Raw genomic sequence first — 18,168 nt, forward strand, 5'->3', positions numbered from 1 at the left:
ATCCCTCACAATAAAATTCAAGAAGTGTTCCCCCTAACTGTGCACCGTTGCGACAGTTCGCTGTTTCAAAACACCACGTGATGATCGGGTGTTTTATTCAGACGTTCACATACAACGGGTGTAAGACAGATTTACACATGCAAACACTTAGGTTGACTTGACGAGCCTAGCATGTACAGACATGGCCTCGGAACACAGAAGACTGAAAGGTTGAGCATGAGTCGTATAGAAGATACGATCAACATGAAGATGTTCACCGATGTTGACTAGTCCGTCTCACGTGATGATCGGACACGGTCTAGTTTAACTCGGATCATGTAATACTTAGATGACTAGAGGGATGTCTAATCTAAGTGGGAGTTCACTAATAATTTGATTAGTTGAACTTAATTATCATGAACTTAGTCTAAAATCTTTGCAATATGTCTTGTAGATCAAATGGCCAACGTAGTCCTCAACTTCAACGCGTTCCTAGAGAAAACTAAGCTGAAAGACGATGGCAGCAACTATACGGACTGGGTCCGGAACCTGAGGATCATCCTCATAGCTGCCAAGAAAGATTATGTCCTACAAGCACCGCTTGGTGACGCACCCGTTCTCCCTGCAGAACAAGATGTTATGAACGCTTGGCAGGCACATTTCGATGACTACTCCCTCGTTCAGTGCGGCATGCTTTACAGCCTAGAGCCGGGGCTCCAAAAGCGTTTTGAGAGACATGGAGCATATGAGATGTTCGAAGAGCTGAAAATGGTTTTCCAAGCTCATGCCCGGGTCGAGAGATATGAAGTCTCCGACAAATTCTTCAGCTGTAAGATGGAGGAAAACAGTTCTGTCAGTGAGCACATACTCACTATGTCTGGGTTGCATAACCGCTTGACTCAGCTAGGAGTTAATCTCCCGGATGATGCGGTCATTGACATAATCCTCCAGTCGCTTCCACCAAGCTACAAGAGCTTTGTGATGAACTTCAATATGCAGGGGATGGAAAAGACCATTCCTGAAGTATTTGCTATGCTGAAATCAGCGGAGGTAGAAGTCAGGAAGGAACATCAAGTGTTGATGATCAATAAAACCACTAAGTTCAAGAAAGGCAAGGGTAAAAAGAGCTTCAAGAAGGACGGCAAGGAGGTTGCCGCGCCCGGCAAGCAAGCTGCCGGGAAGAAGCCAAAGAATGGACCCAAGCCCGAGACTGAGTGCTTTTATTGCAAGGGAAGCGGTCACTGGAAGCGGAACTGCCCTAAGTACTTAGCGGATAAGAAGGCCGGCAAAACCAAAGGTATATGTGATATACATGTAATTGATGTGTACCTTACTAGTGCCCGTAGTGGCTCCTGGGTATTTGATACCGGTGCAGTTGCTCACATTTGTAACTCAAAACAGGGGCTGCGGAATAAGCGGAAACTGGCAAAGGACGAGGTGACGATGCGCGTCGGGAATGGTTCCAAGGTCAATGTGATCGCCGTCGGCACGCTACCTCTGCATCTCCCTTCGGGATTAGTTTTAAACCTTAATAATTGTTATTTAGTGCCAGCTTTGAGCATGAACATTGTATCGGGATCTCGTTTAATTCGAGATGGCTACTCTTTTAAATCTGAGAATAATGGTTGTTCCATTTTTTTGAGAGATATGTTTTATGGTCATGCTCCTATGGTGAATGGTTTATTCTTTATGAATCTCGAACGTGATGCTACACATGTTCATAATGTGAGTACCAAAAGAAGTAAAGTTGATAATGATAGTCCCACATACTTGTGGCACTGCCGCCTTGGTCACATAGGTGTCAAAAGCATGAAGAAGCTCCATGCTGATGGACTTTTAGAGTCTCTTGATTATGAATCATTTGACACGTGCGAACCATGCCTTATGGGTAAAATGACCAAGACTCCGTTCTCAGGAACAATGGAGCGAGCAACCGACTTATTGGAAATCATACATACCGATGTGTGCGGTCCAATGAGTGTTGAGGCTCGCGGTGGCTATCGTTATGTTCTCACCCTCACTGATGATTTAAGTAGGTATGGGTATATCTACTTAATGAAACACAAATCTGAAACCTTTGAAAAGTTCAAGGAATTTCAGAGTGAGGTTGAAAATCAACGTGACAGGAAGATCAAGTTTCTGCGATCAGATCGTGGAGGAGAATACTTGAGTCACGAGTTTGGCACACACTTAAGAAAATGTGGAATAGTTTCACAACTCACGCCGCCTGGAACACCTCAGCGTAATGGTGTGTCCGAACGTCGTAATCGCACTCTGTTAGATATGGTGCGATCTATGATGTCTCTTACCGATTTACCGCTTTCTTTTTGGGGCTATGCTTTAGAGACTGCCGCATTCACTTTAAATAGGGCTCCGTCAAAATCCGTTGAGACGACACCGTATGAATTATGGTTTGGGAAGAAACCTAAGCTGTCATTTCTAAAAGTTTGGGGATGCGATGCTTATGTCAAGAAACTTCAACCTGAAAAGCTCGAACTCAAATCGGAAAAATGCGTCTTCATAGGGTACCCAAAAGAAACTATTGGGTACACCTTCTACCTCAGATCCGAAGGCAAGATCTTTGTTGCCAAGAATGGGTCCTTTCTGGAGAAAGAGTTTCTCTCGAAAGAAGTAAGTGGGAGGAAAGTAGAGCTTGATGAAGTATTGCCTCTTGAACCGGAAAATGGCGCAACTCAAGAAAATGTTCCTGAGGTGCCTGCACCGACTAGAGAGGAAGTTAATGAAAATGATCAAGATACTTCTGATCAAGCCCCTACTGAAATCCGAAGGTCCACAAGGACACGTTCCGCACCAGAGTGGTACGGCAACCCTGTCTTGGAAATCATGTTGTTAGACAACGGTGAACCTTCGAACTATGAAGAAGCGATGGCGGGACCAGATTCCGACAAATGGCTGGAAGCCATGAAATCCGAGATAGGATCCATGTATGAAAACAAAGTATGGACTTTGACTGACTTGCCCGTTGAGCGGCGAGCCATAGAAAATAAATGGATCTTTAAGAGGAAGACAGACGCGGATGGTAATGTGACCATCTATAAAGCTCGGCTTGTCGCTAAGGGTTATCGACAAGTTCAAGGGGTTGACTACGATGAGACTTTCTCACCGGTAGCAAAGCTGAAGTCCGTCCGAATCATGTTAGCAATTGCCGCATTCTATAATTACGAAATATGGCAAATGGACGTCAAAACGGCATTCCTTAATGGTTTCCTTAAGGAAGAATTGTATATGATGCAGCCGGAAGGTTTTGTCGATCCTAAGAATGCTGACAAAGTGTGCAAGCTCCAACGCTCGATTTATGGGCTGGTGCAAGCATCTCGGAGTTGGAACATTCGCTTTGATGAGATGATCAAAGCGTTTGGGTTTACACAGACTTATGGAGAAGCCTGCGTTTACAAGAAAGTGAGTGGGAGCTCTGTAGCATTTCTCATATTATATGTAGATGACATACTTTTGATGGGAAATGATATAGAACTCTTGGACAGCATCAAGGCCTACTTGAATAAAAGTTTTTCAATGAAGGACCTTGGAGAAGATGCTTATATATTAGGCATCAAAATCTATAGAGATAGATCAAGACGCCTCATAGGTCTTTCACAAAGCACATACCTTGATAAGATATTGAAGAAGTTCAATATGGATCAATCCAAGAAGGGGTTCTTGCCTGTGTTGCAAGGTATGAAATTGAGCTCAGCTCAATGTCCGACCACGGCAGAAGATATAGAAGAGATGAGCGTCATCCCCTATGCCTCAGCCATAGGTTCTATTATGTATGCCATGCTGTGTACCAGACCTGATGTAAACCTTGCCGTAAGTTTGGTAGGAAGGTACCAAAGTAATCCCGGCAAGGAACACTGGACAGCGGTCAAGAATATCCTGAAGTACCTGAAAAGGACTAAGGAAATGTTTCTCGTTTATGGAGGTGACGAAGAGCTCGTTGTAAAGGGTTACGTCGACGCTAGCTTCGACACAGATCTGGATGACTCTAAGTCACAAACCGGATACGTGTATATTTTGAATGGTGGGGCAGTGAGCTGGTGCAGTTGCAAGCAAAGCGTTGTGGCGGGATCTACATGTGAAGCGTAGTACATGGCAGCCTCGGAGGCAGCACATGAAGCAATATGGGTGAAGGAGTTCATCACCGACCTAGGAGTCATACCCAATGCGTCGGGGCCGATCAAGCTCTTCTGTGACAACACTGGAGCTATTGCACTTGCCAAGGAGCCCAGGTTTCACAAGAAGACAAGGCACATCAAGCGTCGCTTCAACTCCATTCGTGAAAATGTTCAAGATGGAGACATAGAGATTTGTAAAGTACATACGGACCTGAATGTAGCAGATCCGTTGACTAAACCTCTCCCTAGAGCAAAACATGATCAACACCAGAATTCCATGGGTGTTCGATTCATCACAATGTAACTAGATTATTGACTCTAGTGCAAGTGGGAGACTGTTGGAAATATGCCCTAGAGGCAATAATAAAAGCATTATTATTATATTTCCTTGTTCATGATAATTGTCTTTATTCATGCTATAATTGTGTTATCCGGAAATCGTAATGCATGTGTGAATAACAGACACCAACATGTCCCTAGTGAGCCTCTAGTTGACTAGCTCGTTGATCAACAGATAGTCATGGTTTCCTGACTATGGACACTGGATGTAATTGATAACGAGATCACATCATTGGGAGAATGATGTGATGGACGAGACCCAATCCTAAACATAGCACAAGATCGTATAGTTCGTTTGCTAGAGTTTTGCAATGTCAAAGTATCTTTTCCTTAGACCATGAGATCGTGTAACTCCCGGATACCGTAGGAGTGCTTTGGGTATGCCAAACGTCACAACGTAACTGGGTGACTATAAAGGTAGACTACGGGTATCTCCGAAAGTGTCTGTTGGGTGACATGGATCAAGACTGGGATTTGTCACTCCGTATGACGGAGAGGTATCACTGGGCCCACTCGGTAATGCATCATCATAATGAGCTCAGAGTGACCAAGTGTCTGGTCACGGGATCATGCATTACGGTACGAGTAAAGTGACTTGCTGGTAACGAGATTGAACGAGGTATTGGGATACCGACGATCGAATCTCGGGCAAGTAACATATCGATAGACAAAGGGAATAGCGTACGGGGTTGATTGAATCCTCGACATCGTGGTTCATCCGATGAGATCATCGTGGAGCATGTGGGAGCCAACATGGGTATCCAGATCCCGCTGTTGGTTATTGACCGGAGAGTCGTCTCGGTCATGTCTGCTTGTCTCTCGAACCCGTAGGGTCTACACACTTAAGGTTCAGTTACGCTAGGGTTGTAGGGATATGTATATGCAGTAACCCGAATGTTGTTCGGAGTCCCGGATGAGATCCCGGACGTCACGAGGAGTTCCGGAATGGTCCGGAGGTAAAGATTTATATATGGGAAGTCCTGTTTCGGGCATCGGGACAAGTTTCGGGGTTATCGGTATTGTACCGGGACCACCGGAAGGGTCCCGGGGGTCCACCGGGTGGGTCCACCTGTCCCGGGGGGGCCACATGGGCTGTAAGGGGGTGCGCCTTGGCCTAATGGGCCAAGGGCACCAGCCCCACATAGGACCATGCGCCTAGGGTTTAAGGGGGCAAGAGTCCTAGGAGGGTAAGGCACCTCCTAGGTGCCTTGGGGGGGAGGGAAACCTCCCCTTGGCCGCCGGCCATAGGAGATTGGATCTCCTAGGCTGTGCACCACCCCCCCTTGGCACCCCTATATATAGTGGGGGAGAGGAGGGACTTCATACCTGAACGCCTCGGCCTTTGGTTGCCTCCTTCTCCCTCCCCAACACCTCCTCAACCTCCATAGTGCTTAGCGAAGCTCTGCCGGAGTACTGCAGCTCCATCAACACCACGCCGTCGTGCTGCTGCTGGTGCCATCTCCCTCAACCTCTCCTCCCTCCCTTGCTGGATCAAGAAGGAGGAGACGTGGCTGTTCCGTACGTGTGTTGAACGCGGAGGTGCCGTCCGTTCGGCGCTGGTCATCGGTGATTTGGATCACGTCGAGTACGACTACATCATCACCGTTCTTTTGAACGCTTCCGCTCGCGATCTACAAAGGTATGTAGATGCATCTAATCACTCGTTGCTAGATGAACTCCTAGATGATCTTGGTGAAACGAGTAGGAAAATTTTTGTTTTCTGCAATGTTCCCCAACACCACGCCCCCGTAAGCCACCGTCGCCGCTCGTCGCTACCACCGACCTCCCCGCGCCCATCCGGATATGCCACGAGCTCCACCTCGACCCACGCGTCCTCTGCACCAAGCCAGGCGCCGCCAGGAGCTCCGTGACGACATCCCCGACCCCTTCTTCCTCCTCGGGTCGCCGGAGATCCCCTTCGTCGCCCGCTCGCTCCGACGCTTCCCCGAGCCAAACGAGTCGCCCATCCAACTCCCTGTGAGCCCCGCCGTCATCTCCCCCTCTCCCCTTGGTTGATTTCTCGCTGCAACACCGATGACCGCGAGTCCCGTATGCCGCCGACGAGGCTCCGGTGACCAAATGGTCCCGTGCGTGCCTCCGTTGGGTTCGGGAGCTCTCGTAGATCACGTAGGTGCAAACCGCTGGTCTTCCCGCGCGCCATGTCGTCGATTTCGTTGACACCAACTCGCCGCTGCCGCCGCTGCAGACCACCTAGCGCCCTATCTCTGCCACCGCTAGATGTGCACGAGCCCCAGCTCGCCGTAGAACCAAACCGCGTCGCAAGCCGTGCCCTGTGGGTGATTCCCGAGCCACCCCGCCGCCGCGGCACCTCGCCGGCGAGTCAACCCCGGTTAAACGCCGGCCCAACTGCAGATTAGGCGCTAATCTAATAGTCTTAGGTCACTGACAAATGGGCCCCACGCCCTTAATTAATCACAGGATATCTCCCTGCTTAGTTTAAGCTAATGTCGTGGCCCACCGGTCAGTTTGCCTGGCCACGTCAGCATTGACCGGGTCCCATGCGTCAGGTTTGACTCTGGTCAACCCTGTTGACTTGCTGACCTCATGCAGGCGTCATGCTGACGCAGTAAAGTATTTCTGGAATTAAAATAAATCAGAAAATGATTTATAAATTTCAGAAAATACCCCAAACTTCTAAAAATCATAGAAAAATAACCGTAGCTCAGAATGAAATAATTTATATATGAAAAATGATCAGAAAAATCCAATCTATCCATCTGTACCATTTTCATGCATGTTAGAACAACTTATAGCTGCTGTTTAGCACAAACCATATAAATGGCATTTTAATATCCACATATGGAGTTTGAATTTGAACCTTGGATTCAAACCAACTTCATTTAATCTGTTTGCTAGTTGCATTAGCCCAAATCACAGCATATTGCCATGTCATGATCATGCATCATATTGTCGCATTGCATTGATTGTGTTTATTCTTTGTTTATCGGTGTTTATCCCCTCTCAGTAGACGTGTTCTGACGATGTGATCGATGACACCGATGAAGAGCTATACTATCTTCAGAAGTGCCAGGCAAGCAAAACCCCCTTGTTCATTCCGATACAATCCCACTCTCTCGCTCCTGCTCTATTTTACTGCATTAGGACAACAACGATACAACTGTTACTTGCTGCGGTAGTTGAACCCCTTTATCCTCTGCATGACCCGTCATTGCCACAGTAAATAGATGAAACCCACTAGCATGAGTAGGAGTTGTTTGAGCCCTGATGTGCCTACTCATTCATGCTTGTTTGTCATGCCTGCTATTGCTTAGAGTTGTGTCAGGTCTGATTCATCGGGGATGAATTGGAGGTGTGTAAACATGTCCTACTGTGTGTGAGCTAAGTGTGTGAACACGATTTGGTAAAGGTAGCGGTGAGAGGCCATGTAGGAGTACATGGTGGGTTGTCTCATTGAAGCCGTCCTTAGGAACTGAGTTCTGTGTTTGTGATCCATGAACAGTTACTACCACACATTGGGCTCCGGGCACTCCAAGCTCTCTCGACTTATTAATCAACTTGATCTCTGTCCAGGAGCTGCAACTAGTTTCTGGTGTTTGTAGGTAGTGTTAGTAGTCTACCAAGTGGCACCCGGTACAGGTGGGCTTGGGACAGACTAGGCACAGTGGCACGGTGTACCAAGTGGCACCCGGATGGTGGGCTTGGGAACCCTGCTCACATTGTTTGGGGCCGTGAGCGACACCCCGGCCGGATCTCCTTGCGGATGGAACCTGAATAGGCGATAAACCTGGACGAGAGACTTGTGTGGTTAGTCAGGTCATGGCCGACACCCTCGCTGGGCTTCCGCTTGAAGGTTGCCGAGTACATGTCGTGTAAACGGCGGTAAGTGGTGAGAGCGTGTGTGAAGAAGTACACCCCTTCAGGGTTAATATGATCTATTCGAATAGCCGTGTCCGCGGTAAAGGACTTCTGGGTTGCCTGTACAGTTCATAGACAAGTGAAAGTGGATACTCTAAAATACGCAAGATAAGTGTGAGTGCTATGGATGGCGTTCTCGTAGGGAGACGGGAGTGGATCCATAGTGGTGTATTGATATGGTGAATATGTGGACTCGTGTGCGCCACCTCAAAGAGTTACATTGCAGTCGTAGTTCAGGATAGCCACTGAGTCAAAGCTGGCTTGCTGCAGTTAAACCCCACCATCCCTTTGTTGATAATGATGCATATGTAGATAGTTCTGATGTAAGTCTTGTCGGGTACATTTGTACTCACGTTTGCCTATTTTATGTTTTTGCAGAGAGAGACCTCAGTCTCATTAGTAGTTCCTCGTGGACTTTGACGTTTAGCTTGTTACCTCAGCTACGATCTTGTGCCCTCGGCAGGATCTGGTAGATAGTCAGGCTTTTCAGCCTGTTTGTAATATCTCGCTCCCCGGAGCCTATTGAATAAAATACTTGAGTTGTAGAGTCATGTTGTGATGCCATGTTGTATTTGCACATATCGAGCATATTGTGTGTATGTTGTTGAAATGCTTGGTATGTGTGGGATCTGACTATCTAGTTGTTTATCCTTAGTAGTCTCTCTTACTGGGAAATGTCTCCTAGTGCTTCCATTGAGCCATGGTAGCTTGCTACTGCTCCGGAACACTTAGGCTGGCCGGCATGTGTCCTTCTTCGATCCTGTGTCTGTCCCTTCGGGGAAATGTCACGCGATGAATACCGGAGTCCTGTTAGCCCGCTATAGCCCGGTTAACCGGAGTCCTGCTAGCCCAGTGCTACAGCCTGAATTCACTCGCTGATGACCGACACGTTCGATGCTGGGTCATGGATGTCTGTCCCTGTAAGTTTGTGCCACTTTGGGTTTACGACTAGCCATGTCAGCCCGGGCTCCTTATCATATGGATGTTAGCGACACTATCATATACGTGTGCCAAAAGGCGCAAACGGTCCCGGGCAAAGGTAAGGCGACACCCGTGGGGATACCGTGCGTGAGGCCGCAAAGTGATATGATGTGTTACATGCTAGATCGATGTGGCATTGAGTCAGGGTCCTGACAGCTTTGGTATGAACGAAACGTCATGAATCCCTCATAAACTGGCCTCCCCGTCTCCCATCCCCACCATCTCAACCCCCGAGGCCCCGACGAAGCGACGAATGCAAGTGAAGCCAGCCTCCTCTAGGGTTTATGGTGGTCGTCCTGGGGCAGAACCGGCGGGTATGATGGCGATGGCGGAGCAGCGACCAGATCTCAAGAAGATCGATCTAGAGGCTGGGTGGGGCATCAATAATCTCATCAACATCCTCGAGGGCAAGCCAGCGCCGCAGCTCAGCTTCGAGGACTAAATGAGGAATACACGTAAGTCGACTCCTCCCTCTGGAGATGCCTTGGCTAGGCCCAATTAATTCGTACTAGGCCCGATTTGTTCCCCTGTTTTTCTCTATTTGTCACACATCCTGATATACAACATCTGCACTACTTGCAGCAGATCTACGACATGTTCCTTAGTCTTTACATACTGGCAGGGGTATCATCTCGGTTGTGTTGGGCATTTGTCTGATTCGAGTATGTCCGGTGGAATTTATGCAAGAGCACATATTCATTGTTCAAGTATTACATTACCAAGTAATTTGTTCCCGTTGAATAGCTCTATGTGCACCCATTTGTAAGTAGCCTCTCTCAATCTTTTTTTTTGCCGCATCATAAATTATCTTGCTTCTTTCAGAAAATCGTACTGAAGACTGTCTTCTTTCGTGCTTCTGGTCACTGTCTTCTTTCATGCTTGAGGTGGACTGAGTTACATATCTTGATGTATGCACAAGGCATCATAAATTATCTTACTATACTTTCTAAACAGCGTACTGAAGACTGTCTTCTTTCATGCTTCTGGTCACTGTCATCTTTCATGCTTAAGGTGGACTGATTATAAGCATTACGTCCTAGGTGGTAAATAAAATAACTCAACCAATTTCAAAGTGATGTGTTACTTGGTGCAGTCCAACTCTGAACGTTTTCTGCTTTTTATTTTCTTACTGAAGGTTAATTCCCACACACGTTACAGTCTGAAGGTACATGCAAAAATTATGTTTCTGAGTAGATATACATGTTTTACTACATATCATAATGGCTCGCTTCCTTTTTAATTGAAATTCCACAATAGTTCCTCTATACTAACGTCTACATATCATGATGGCCGGCTTCCTTTTTAACTGAAATTCCACAAACGTCTGTGTAAGTGTTCCATGTAGTAGGTTTTAGGATAAGAGCATATATTATGGATGCATAAATAGAATATTCTCCAGTTTCTTTTGTTTGGTCGATGGCAGATCAGCAAAACTGAATAGTGTTGTAGAAATTCTGAACTTTTTTGCAGGGACAGAAATTATGAACACTATAGTCTCATAAGACAAGGAGCTGGAGCTGCAGTTTACCTTTGAGTTCTAAATGAGGAAGATACAACATGGTCGACTCTTCTAGCATGGCAATGATAGTGTTTTTTTGGGGAGCTGACTCTGCAGCTGCTGAGGAAGCCATCTAGGTTGCTCCTTTCTATCGGTGGTAAGCTTATGAGTGGAGACATTGATGACGATTCTGGAATTGGAGGTGTTGTTGTCCTCTTGACCTGTTCTTGCAATATACTTGACCATGTCAAGTAATTTTGCGCTCAGTTCCTCCTGGACCGGTTTCTCTCTGCTTCTCCAGTAACATGTGAGGTGACTGGTGCAGCTTGAAATAGCCATTTCAAACTCATAAATTAATGGACATCTGAGGAGACACACGATGGGCTTTATAATACCATTCTCGATATGAATCTCGCCATCAACTCCTTACCTAGCACGTCGATGTAGTATTTCTGATGCTGACTTAATGATCATTGTCTTCTTCAGGTCGAAGGTCTTGATCATCGTATATTCAAAGTTACATTGGACACATTCATAGTTCCTGATGGAATGAATTTTCTTTCATCTGACTTTTCATTTATTCTATTGCTATACTATTATCCATTAGTTGACATCCCAAAAATGTCGTTTTGTTTGATTTTGAGAGTTGCAGGTTAGTGATTGTTGACTTTGACGCATTGGTAGTAGATTTGAAGTTCAATTAAACTAGGTGACATTTCTGTACAAGTTTTCGCGTATGTGGCAACATTTTTTTGTCTCCTATAGTTATTTTCTTCTGGAAGATAGTTATGTGTTACTTGCATTTTGACGTTACTCCAAGAATAAGAATAGTTGTTCAGCTCAGATAACATGATAACCACACGTACATGGATTCAACATCCAAATTTGTTACTTTTAGCTATATGCTGATCATGATGCACTCTTTTCATGTATGTAATAGGCAAGTTTCGTCACTTAAAGACTTCTTTTTTCGAATTTTTTGTATTAGCTCATCATTCCAATTCTTTGTATTAACACAACTGTTACAATTTGATGCAAGCAATTCTTTTGTATGCACTCATTTGAAAGATATGCCTTCCCCACAAAAAGATAAATGCTTTGACGCACATGCAAGTCACTATTTTTCTTTACATGACGTATCTCTCCAAATTAGAAATTTTAGCACAAAATATCCCGCAGCAACGCGCGGGGATTCATCTAGTTTAGATGAATAATGGTGAACCATTCACTTCACAAACTTACAAAGGATCCAGACCGAACAATACTATAGTGCTAGAGTAAATATGTTAAAGTCATTTTCTGTTGGCCAAATGTCGGGAAATTGCATTTTTTTTAACAACGCTGAGATAAATTAAAATTTTCCGAACAGTGTAAAAAGCTGCACCTCTGAAATCTACGGAGGGGTCTGCATCTAGGCTCCATGCAAGTTGTCTGGGGCGAGGTCAACATAAATTCTACTGGGGTTAGAGCATCTCCAACAGCCGCGCTAAACTAGCGCCGCGCCGCAAATTTGTCGATTTTAGCGCGCGCAACGCGGCGGGTCGCTCCAGCGGGCGCGCAATAACGGCGCGCGCGCTATACCGAGTTGGGCGCGCTGTCGGAAACGTCATCCCACGCGGCGTATTTCGGGCGCCTGCTACAGCACGCGGCACACTCGACCGCTCGCACCGCACTCTCTCCTTTCCTCCTCCTACGCCCCGCGCGCGCCGGCGCCGGCGCCACCCATGGACGCGCACACCGGCACCCCGCTCTCCCCGCTGTACAGCCGCGACCCCCCCCCCGCCGCCGCCGCCGGAAACCCTAGCGCGGGTAGCGTTGGCGTCGCCACCGCCGGAGCTCCGCCGAGCACCGGCCTCGCGCGCAGCCTCTTCTTGCCGCCGCGGATGACCACGGCGACGGGTGGCGTCGCGCCGGCGCCGTCCCGTGCCGCCGCCGCACCGTCGAAGCTCCCCAATGCGGCGCGGCCAAAGAAGGGCAAAACTTCGGCGAAGAAAAACAAGGCGGCAGACGGCTCCGGCGGCACGAAGGCGAGGGGAAAGAAGCTTGCAGGGCGTTCGACGGCCGCGGCGGCTACCGAAGCGCCGGCGAGCTCACTCGTTGAGCCGGCCGCCGACGCGCACCATGTGTTCGACGAAATGCCCCCAAGGTGAAAAAAAATTCGAACTTTTATTTTCTTCTTGTTTTTCAATACATCATCACATATAGAAAGCTTATTTGCATTGTTCAAAAAAATTATAGTCTCAATGATGATGCATACATGTCAACTATGGGTGTTGGGTCCAACAATTCGCATTGGTCTCAAACCAATGACATCCATTTGGAAGACCATGAGTTTGAGGTGGACGAGGAGGGTGAGGGCATTGTCGACGCGCCGAAAGGAAGAGCGGGCAATTACAACACCAACGATGACAAGTTACTATGCAATACTTATTTGCAAGTGTCAAGGGATCCATCCATTGGAGGTGATCAAAGTAGAGATGCGTATTGGGGGCGAATGAAAGAATACTTTGATGCTCACAACATGAGTGGAATTGACCGCTCAGAGAGATCACTTCGGTCCCGATGGTCCACAATCAACTCGGATTGTCAAAAGTGGGCGGCCGCACAAAAGTCAGTTGACAAGATTAACCCAAGTGGCACAAATGAGGATGATAGAGTAAGTTGCATCTCATATATGTTCATCTCATACTTGTTTTTGGTGTCCGAAGTGCTAACTTGTTTTGTTTTTCTTGTAGTTCAACATTGCACAAAACTTGTTCAAAGAAGAGACGAGGAAAACCAAGAAGGGGAAGATCAAGAAAGAAAGGTTCTTTACCTTGTCTCATTGCTATGAAGTGTTAAAGAATGATGAGAAATGGAAGAATCGTGATGGTTTGGATGATTTGCATTTGAGCAACAAACGCAAGGTGGATGATGATGAGGAGGAGGATGATGCATCAAGTGATGACGGCAAGAGAAGCCCCACACCCAACTCGGTTTCATACTCAAAGCCAAAACGACCGGATGGGTGCAAGAAAGACAAAACCGAAAAGAAGAAGAGGAAAGGAGATGATGAGCTCAAAAATGCTATGGAAGCTATTGTGAAGGCAAGAAAAGAAGCCAATGAGGTGAGGAAAATGGCAAGGAACCAAGATGCCGCGGCCAAGGAGAGGAGGTTGGCGGCCGAGGAGAGGAGGGTGGCCGCCGAGGAGAGGAAAGTGGCATTGGAGGAGAGGAAGGTGGGCATGGAGGAGCGATCTAGGTTGTTGGAATGGGAGAAGCACTTGTTCTTCTTGGACACATCTTCGTTCAATGGTGCGCAAAAGGAATATGTCAACCTTGCTCGTGAAGAAGTCTTGATCCAAAAAAGAGCCATGATCCGCACAATGGGTGGCGGTGGCCTTGGCGGCATGGGTGGCGACGCCATGGGAGGCATGGGTGGCTTCGGCGCCATGGGAGGCATGGGTGCACCTCCGGCCGCCATGGGAGGCATGGGTGGCTTCGGCGCCATGGGAGGCATGGGTGCACCTCCGGCCGCCATGGGAGGCATGGGTGGCTTCGGCGCCATGGGAGGCATGGGTGGCTTGGGCGCCATGGGAGGCATGGGCGCACCTCCGGCCGCCATGGGAGGCATGGGTGGCTTTGGAGCACCCTCTGACACTATGGCCGCCATGGGAGGCATGAGTTTCGCTACTCTTATGGGAGGCATGGGTGCACCTCCGGCCATGGGTGGAATGTCTTTTGATGTGCCTCCTCACACACATTCCCGTGAAGATGCCGTTGAAGATCTTGCCAACACCGTCGGAGCTTCACGTGATGCGATGCGTGATGAGGATAGGGAGGAAGATTCATCTTTGGAGGCGGAAGAATCGTCTTCGGAAGATGAGGACGAAGACGAGGAAGATGTTTGATGTGTCTTTCATTTATATGTCTTGAACTTTACTTTGCATTTTGAACTTGGTTGGATGAACTTGTGGGTATGAACTTGTGGGCATGACTTGGTTGGAAGATGTTTGTGACAAATTTCACATGTTCATTGCATTTTAATAATTGTTTCAAACCCATTTTGTAGCTAAGTCGCGCGCGCTGTATTTTTGCGCGCTGCTGGAGCGGCGCGCGCGCTGCATTATAGTGCGGCTGCCGGAGCCAGCGCTCGCGGCCGCGCTAAACCAAGCGAAGCGCGCGCGGCAAACAGGTTTTTTGCGCGCGGCGCATAGCGCGACTGTTGGAGATGCTCTTAGTTTCGCTATGGATTTAGGCCCAAATTTGTTTACGGCTTGAAAAATAAGCAACCCCCTTCAAAAGCTTCTCCCATAAGCCGCCTTCACTATGCGTTGGGGCTAGGGCTGCAAACTAGTCGAGTTCGAGCGAGTTGGTCTAGGCTCAACTCAACTCATACTAAAATTCGAGCAAGCTCAAAATGTGCGAAATTCAAGGTTGAGCTGTAGAAAGTGGCCTGTGCTCAGCTTGTCACGATCTCAGATCGATCTCGAGCTAGTTTCGAGCTCAATGATATGATTTTTAAAATTATTTCAAGGCAAATTTCAAAGCAAGATAGACCACAACTAAAAAATTATATAAAATATGACTTATTCTTTCTCATCTTACGACTAATATTTAATAACAAGAGATCCTGGATAGAAGTAAACGAAGGTGTGTCTGCTCTCAAATTTTGGCCAAAATAATAGGATATTGAACACACAGTTGGCCACGTGTCATATTGGCCACGCTTAATTTCCATGTTTGCTAGTACGGAAAATGAAGAAAAAAATCATACTTATATGTCAATGAATGATCCTAATTCTTCGTAATAGACATGAAGATTATTTATAATATACTTATATGACATCGAGTTATCGAGCTAAAATCGAGCGAGCCAATACTGGTTCAAGATCAGCTCGTTTGTCCATCAAGCTACATAAAGTGCTTGTACTCAGCTCATTTCTTTTCGAGTCGATCTCGAGTCAAGCTAAAATACGAATCGGTCTCGAGCAGCTCACGAGCCTCGAGCTTTTCTTGCAGCCCTAATTGGCGGTATGGACTAATTATCGCATAACTAGCCTATAAGCCCCCAACGAATAGAGGAGGCAGCTTATAGAGAAGTTGTAAAGGGGGCGGTTTATTTTTTAAGTTGCTAAATGAACTGCAGTTTAGGAAGTGCAGCCTCCTGAAATAAGATACCAAAAAAATAGAAGTGCAATTCCTTGACATTTCGCCAACAAAAAGTGTACTTTAACAAAATTTACTCGAGTTACAATATCCGGACTCATGACATAGTGAAATCTAGTCTAGTGACCAATTCCAAGTGCAAAGGCAAACATACTTCTCCAACTCTCCCAATCCATGTACATCCAAGTGGCCATCGCTGTAGGCATTCCATATAGCAGACAATTGTTGAGTCTTTCTCTTGAACGAGCGCGGCACCTACAAGGACCCAGAGATTGTAGAAATTATATATTTTTTTTAGGGGAGATTATAGAAAATTAGATATCAATTCTGAGATAATAAAGTCGCCCTTTATCAAAAAATAGAAAATTAGATATCAGTGTAGATGCCAACTAAGAGAGCAAATCATTACTCTTTGTGCACTAAAATTCTTTCGGATTATGATCATACCAGAGGGGATCGCTGGGATTAGGATCAACGTGTCCGAAGAGATGGAAGAGGAGCTCCATGTTTTTTCCCGTGTACCTACGATATGGGTGCCTCTTCTCCAACTCAGCGATCAGGTAGAAGAGGTCCTGCTTCTTGGTCTCGATCTCGCAGTACTGCCGATACGCCCATGCTCTCTCTGGGTCGAGCTCTGGCGCAGGTTCTTCACAGGGTTGCTGGCGGACAGATCGGAGATGAGTTCTAATTAACCGGTGGAAAAAAAAAGTTGCAGATCTTATACCATCAGGGCGGCGTTGCCGTTTGCTGGGTGGGCAGCGGTGGCGGCGCCGGAAAAGTCTTTGCAGCCTGCGCCGCCGGAGGACATGGATCTGAGAGGAAAACAGGCAGGTCGGCCGCCGTTGATAAGCCTTGGCATCAGCCGGCCATGCTCCTGCTTGACCAGCGGCGAGACGACGGCTTTGTAAACTGCCTGGGGTCGCTGGCCGCCGAGGAGCCTCCTCACCGCGCATCGCATCGCCGCCGCCATCATCTTGAATCAAAAGGCGAATCGATTTATGTATTGTTTCTGCTTCGCTTCTCTTGCCAGTCGGGGTCGATCCCTCTTATCACGGCTGGGGTGCTCGGCTTCCGTCTCCGACACCTCAGAGCTAAAAACGGAGGTGTATGTCCGACTAGTACTCTAACTAGTAACAGAGTAGGATATGTAATAGGCTGATTATCTTGGGTGTGTCCAGGGCACATTTAGATATGCTTTACTTATTGCAGATCTAAAAAAGTGAATCAAACATAAAGAGGGGGAAAAGAGAAAAAATATTAACCACACGAATCTTGACATAAAATTAATGATATCGAATTTAGAGATGCAATACTTATGGCACAACTAAATGTGCTTTAGCAAAATTGTTCTTTATATACTTAGAGCCGCTCCCCTCCCGAGCGGCTCTCGAGGCCCCCTCCCCCCGAACCCTAGTCTACACACAAGCCGCGATCCCTGGCCGCCGCTGCTGCCGTTGACTGCGGCGGCGGCGGCGGCGCCAGTCGGTGCTCTCTACGGCGCTTCATGGGAGGAGGTGGGTCGCAGTCGGAGGGCAAGGGTGGCGCGGCCGACCGGCCGGGGCTAGATGTCCTTCAGCGGGAGGGCGGTGAGGAAACGGCGGCGCACCGCCGGCGGCCGTTCCGGTCACGTTGGTGGGCGTTTGGGTTTGCAATCTGGGCATCGATCTGGGCCTCTCGTGAACTTCGATATGGACCAATTGACCCAACGTGGGCAGGTGCTGTGGGATCTGGTTGTTCGCCGTCTCTATGAAGCCGTGCACGGTGCTGCCCTCTTCTCTGATGTTGTCCCGCTGGAAGGCGACTGGAGGCGTGGAGGCCTGCTAGTCTTGCGTATAAAGGAGGTGGTCCTAGGGTTTCTCCCACACCAAGACAAAGATCTGCTTACTGTCTGCTTCTGGCCTGGAGTGGCGTGTTCCGGAAGGCTCTGCTGACGAACTCCCTTGGGCGCCTCATGCCTGGAGATTGCTGGATCGGATGAAATTCGGTCGCGCGCACTCGTGTTTTTTCTGACCGTTTGGTTTCAGGGGGAGCGTTGTCAAGCTATGTTGTCTGTTACCATCATGGGACACGTCTTTGTTGTTCTATGTGAAGTCAGATGCGGAGAATGTTAGGACAGCCAGGATATGAGGACTAGCAATGGTGGTTTGAGTCTTTGTGGCGATGAGGAACTAGCTTGGTGTTATATGACTTGAA

At 47.6% G+C, this 18,168-nt stretch overlaps 1 protein-coding gene across 1 annotated transcript; it reads right to left on the reverse strand.

Annotated features, from left to right (window-relative positions):
* Positions 1 to 16,024: 16,024 nt before the first annotated feature.
* On the reverse strand, positions 16,025 to 17,003 carry LOC119313087. Its single transcript, XM_037588904.1, has 3 exons — positions 16,700 to 17,003; positions 16,423 to 16,634; positions 16,025 to 16,230 (listed from the first exon to the last, which is right to left on the reverse strand). The coding sequence occupies exons 1-3, from the start codon at positions 16,946 to 16,948 to the stop codon at positions 16,095 to 16,097; spliced, it is 597 nt and encodes a 198-aa protein (XP_037444801.1). The 5' UTR covers positions 16,949 to 17,003; the 3' UTR covers positions 16,025 to 16,094.
* Between the last annotated feature and the right edge of the window lie 1,165 nt (positions 17,004 to 18,168).

This window comes from Triticum dicoccoides, chromosome 1B (assembly GCF_002162155.2).
Source record: "Triticum dicoccoides isolate Atlit2015 ecotype Zavitan chromosome 1B, WEW_v2.0, whole genome shotgun sequence".
In the NCBI taxonomy this organism is placed as follows: Eukaryota; Viridiplantae; Streptophyta; class Magnoliopsida; order Poales; family Poaceae; genus Triticum; species Triticum dicoccoides.

Excerpts from the sequence above, each read along its gene's own strand:
- LOC119313087 (XM_037588904.1), bottom strand. The coding sequence starts at position 16,948 with ATGATGGCGGCGGCGATGCGATGCGCGGTGAGGAGGCTCCTCGGCGGC. Across the intron at positions 16,635-16,699 it reads ACGGCAACGCCGCCCTGATG|CAACCCTGTGAAGAACCTGC; the intron begins GTATAAGATCTG and ends TCTGTCCGCCAG. Across the intron at positions 16,231-16,422 it reads AATCCCAGCGATCCCCTCTG|GTGCCGCGCTCGTTCAAGAG; the intron begins GTATGATCATAA and ends GGGTCCTTGTAG.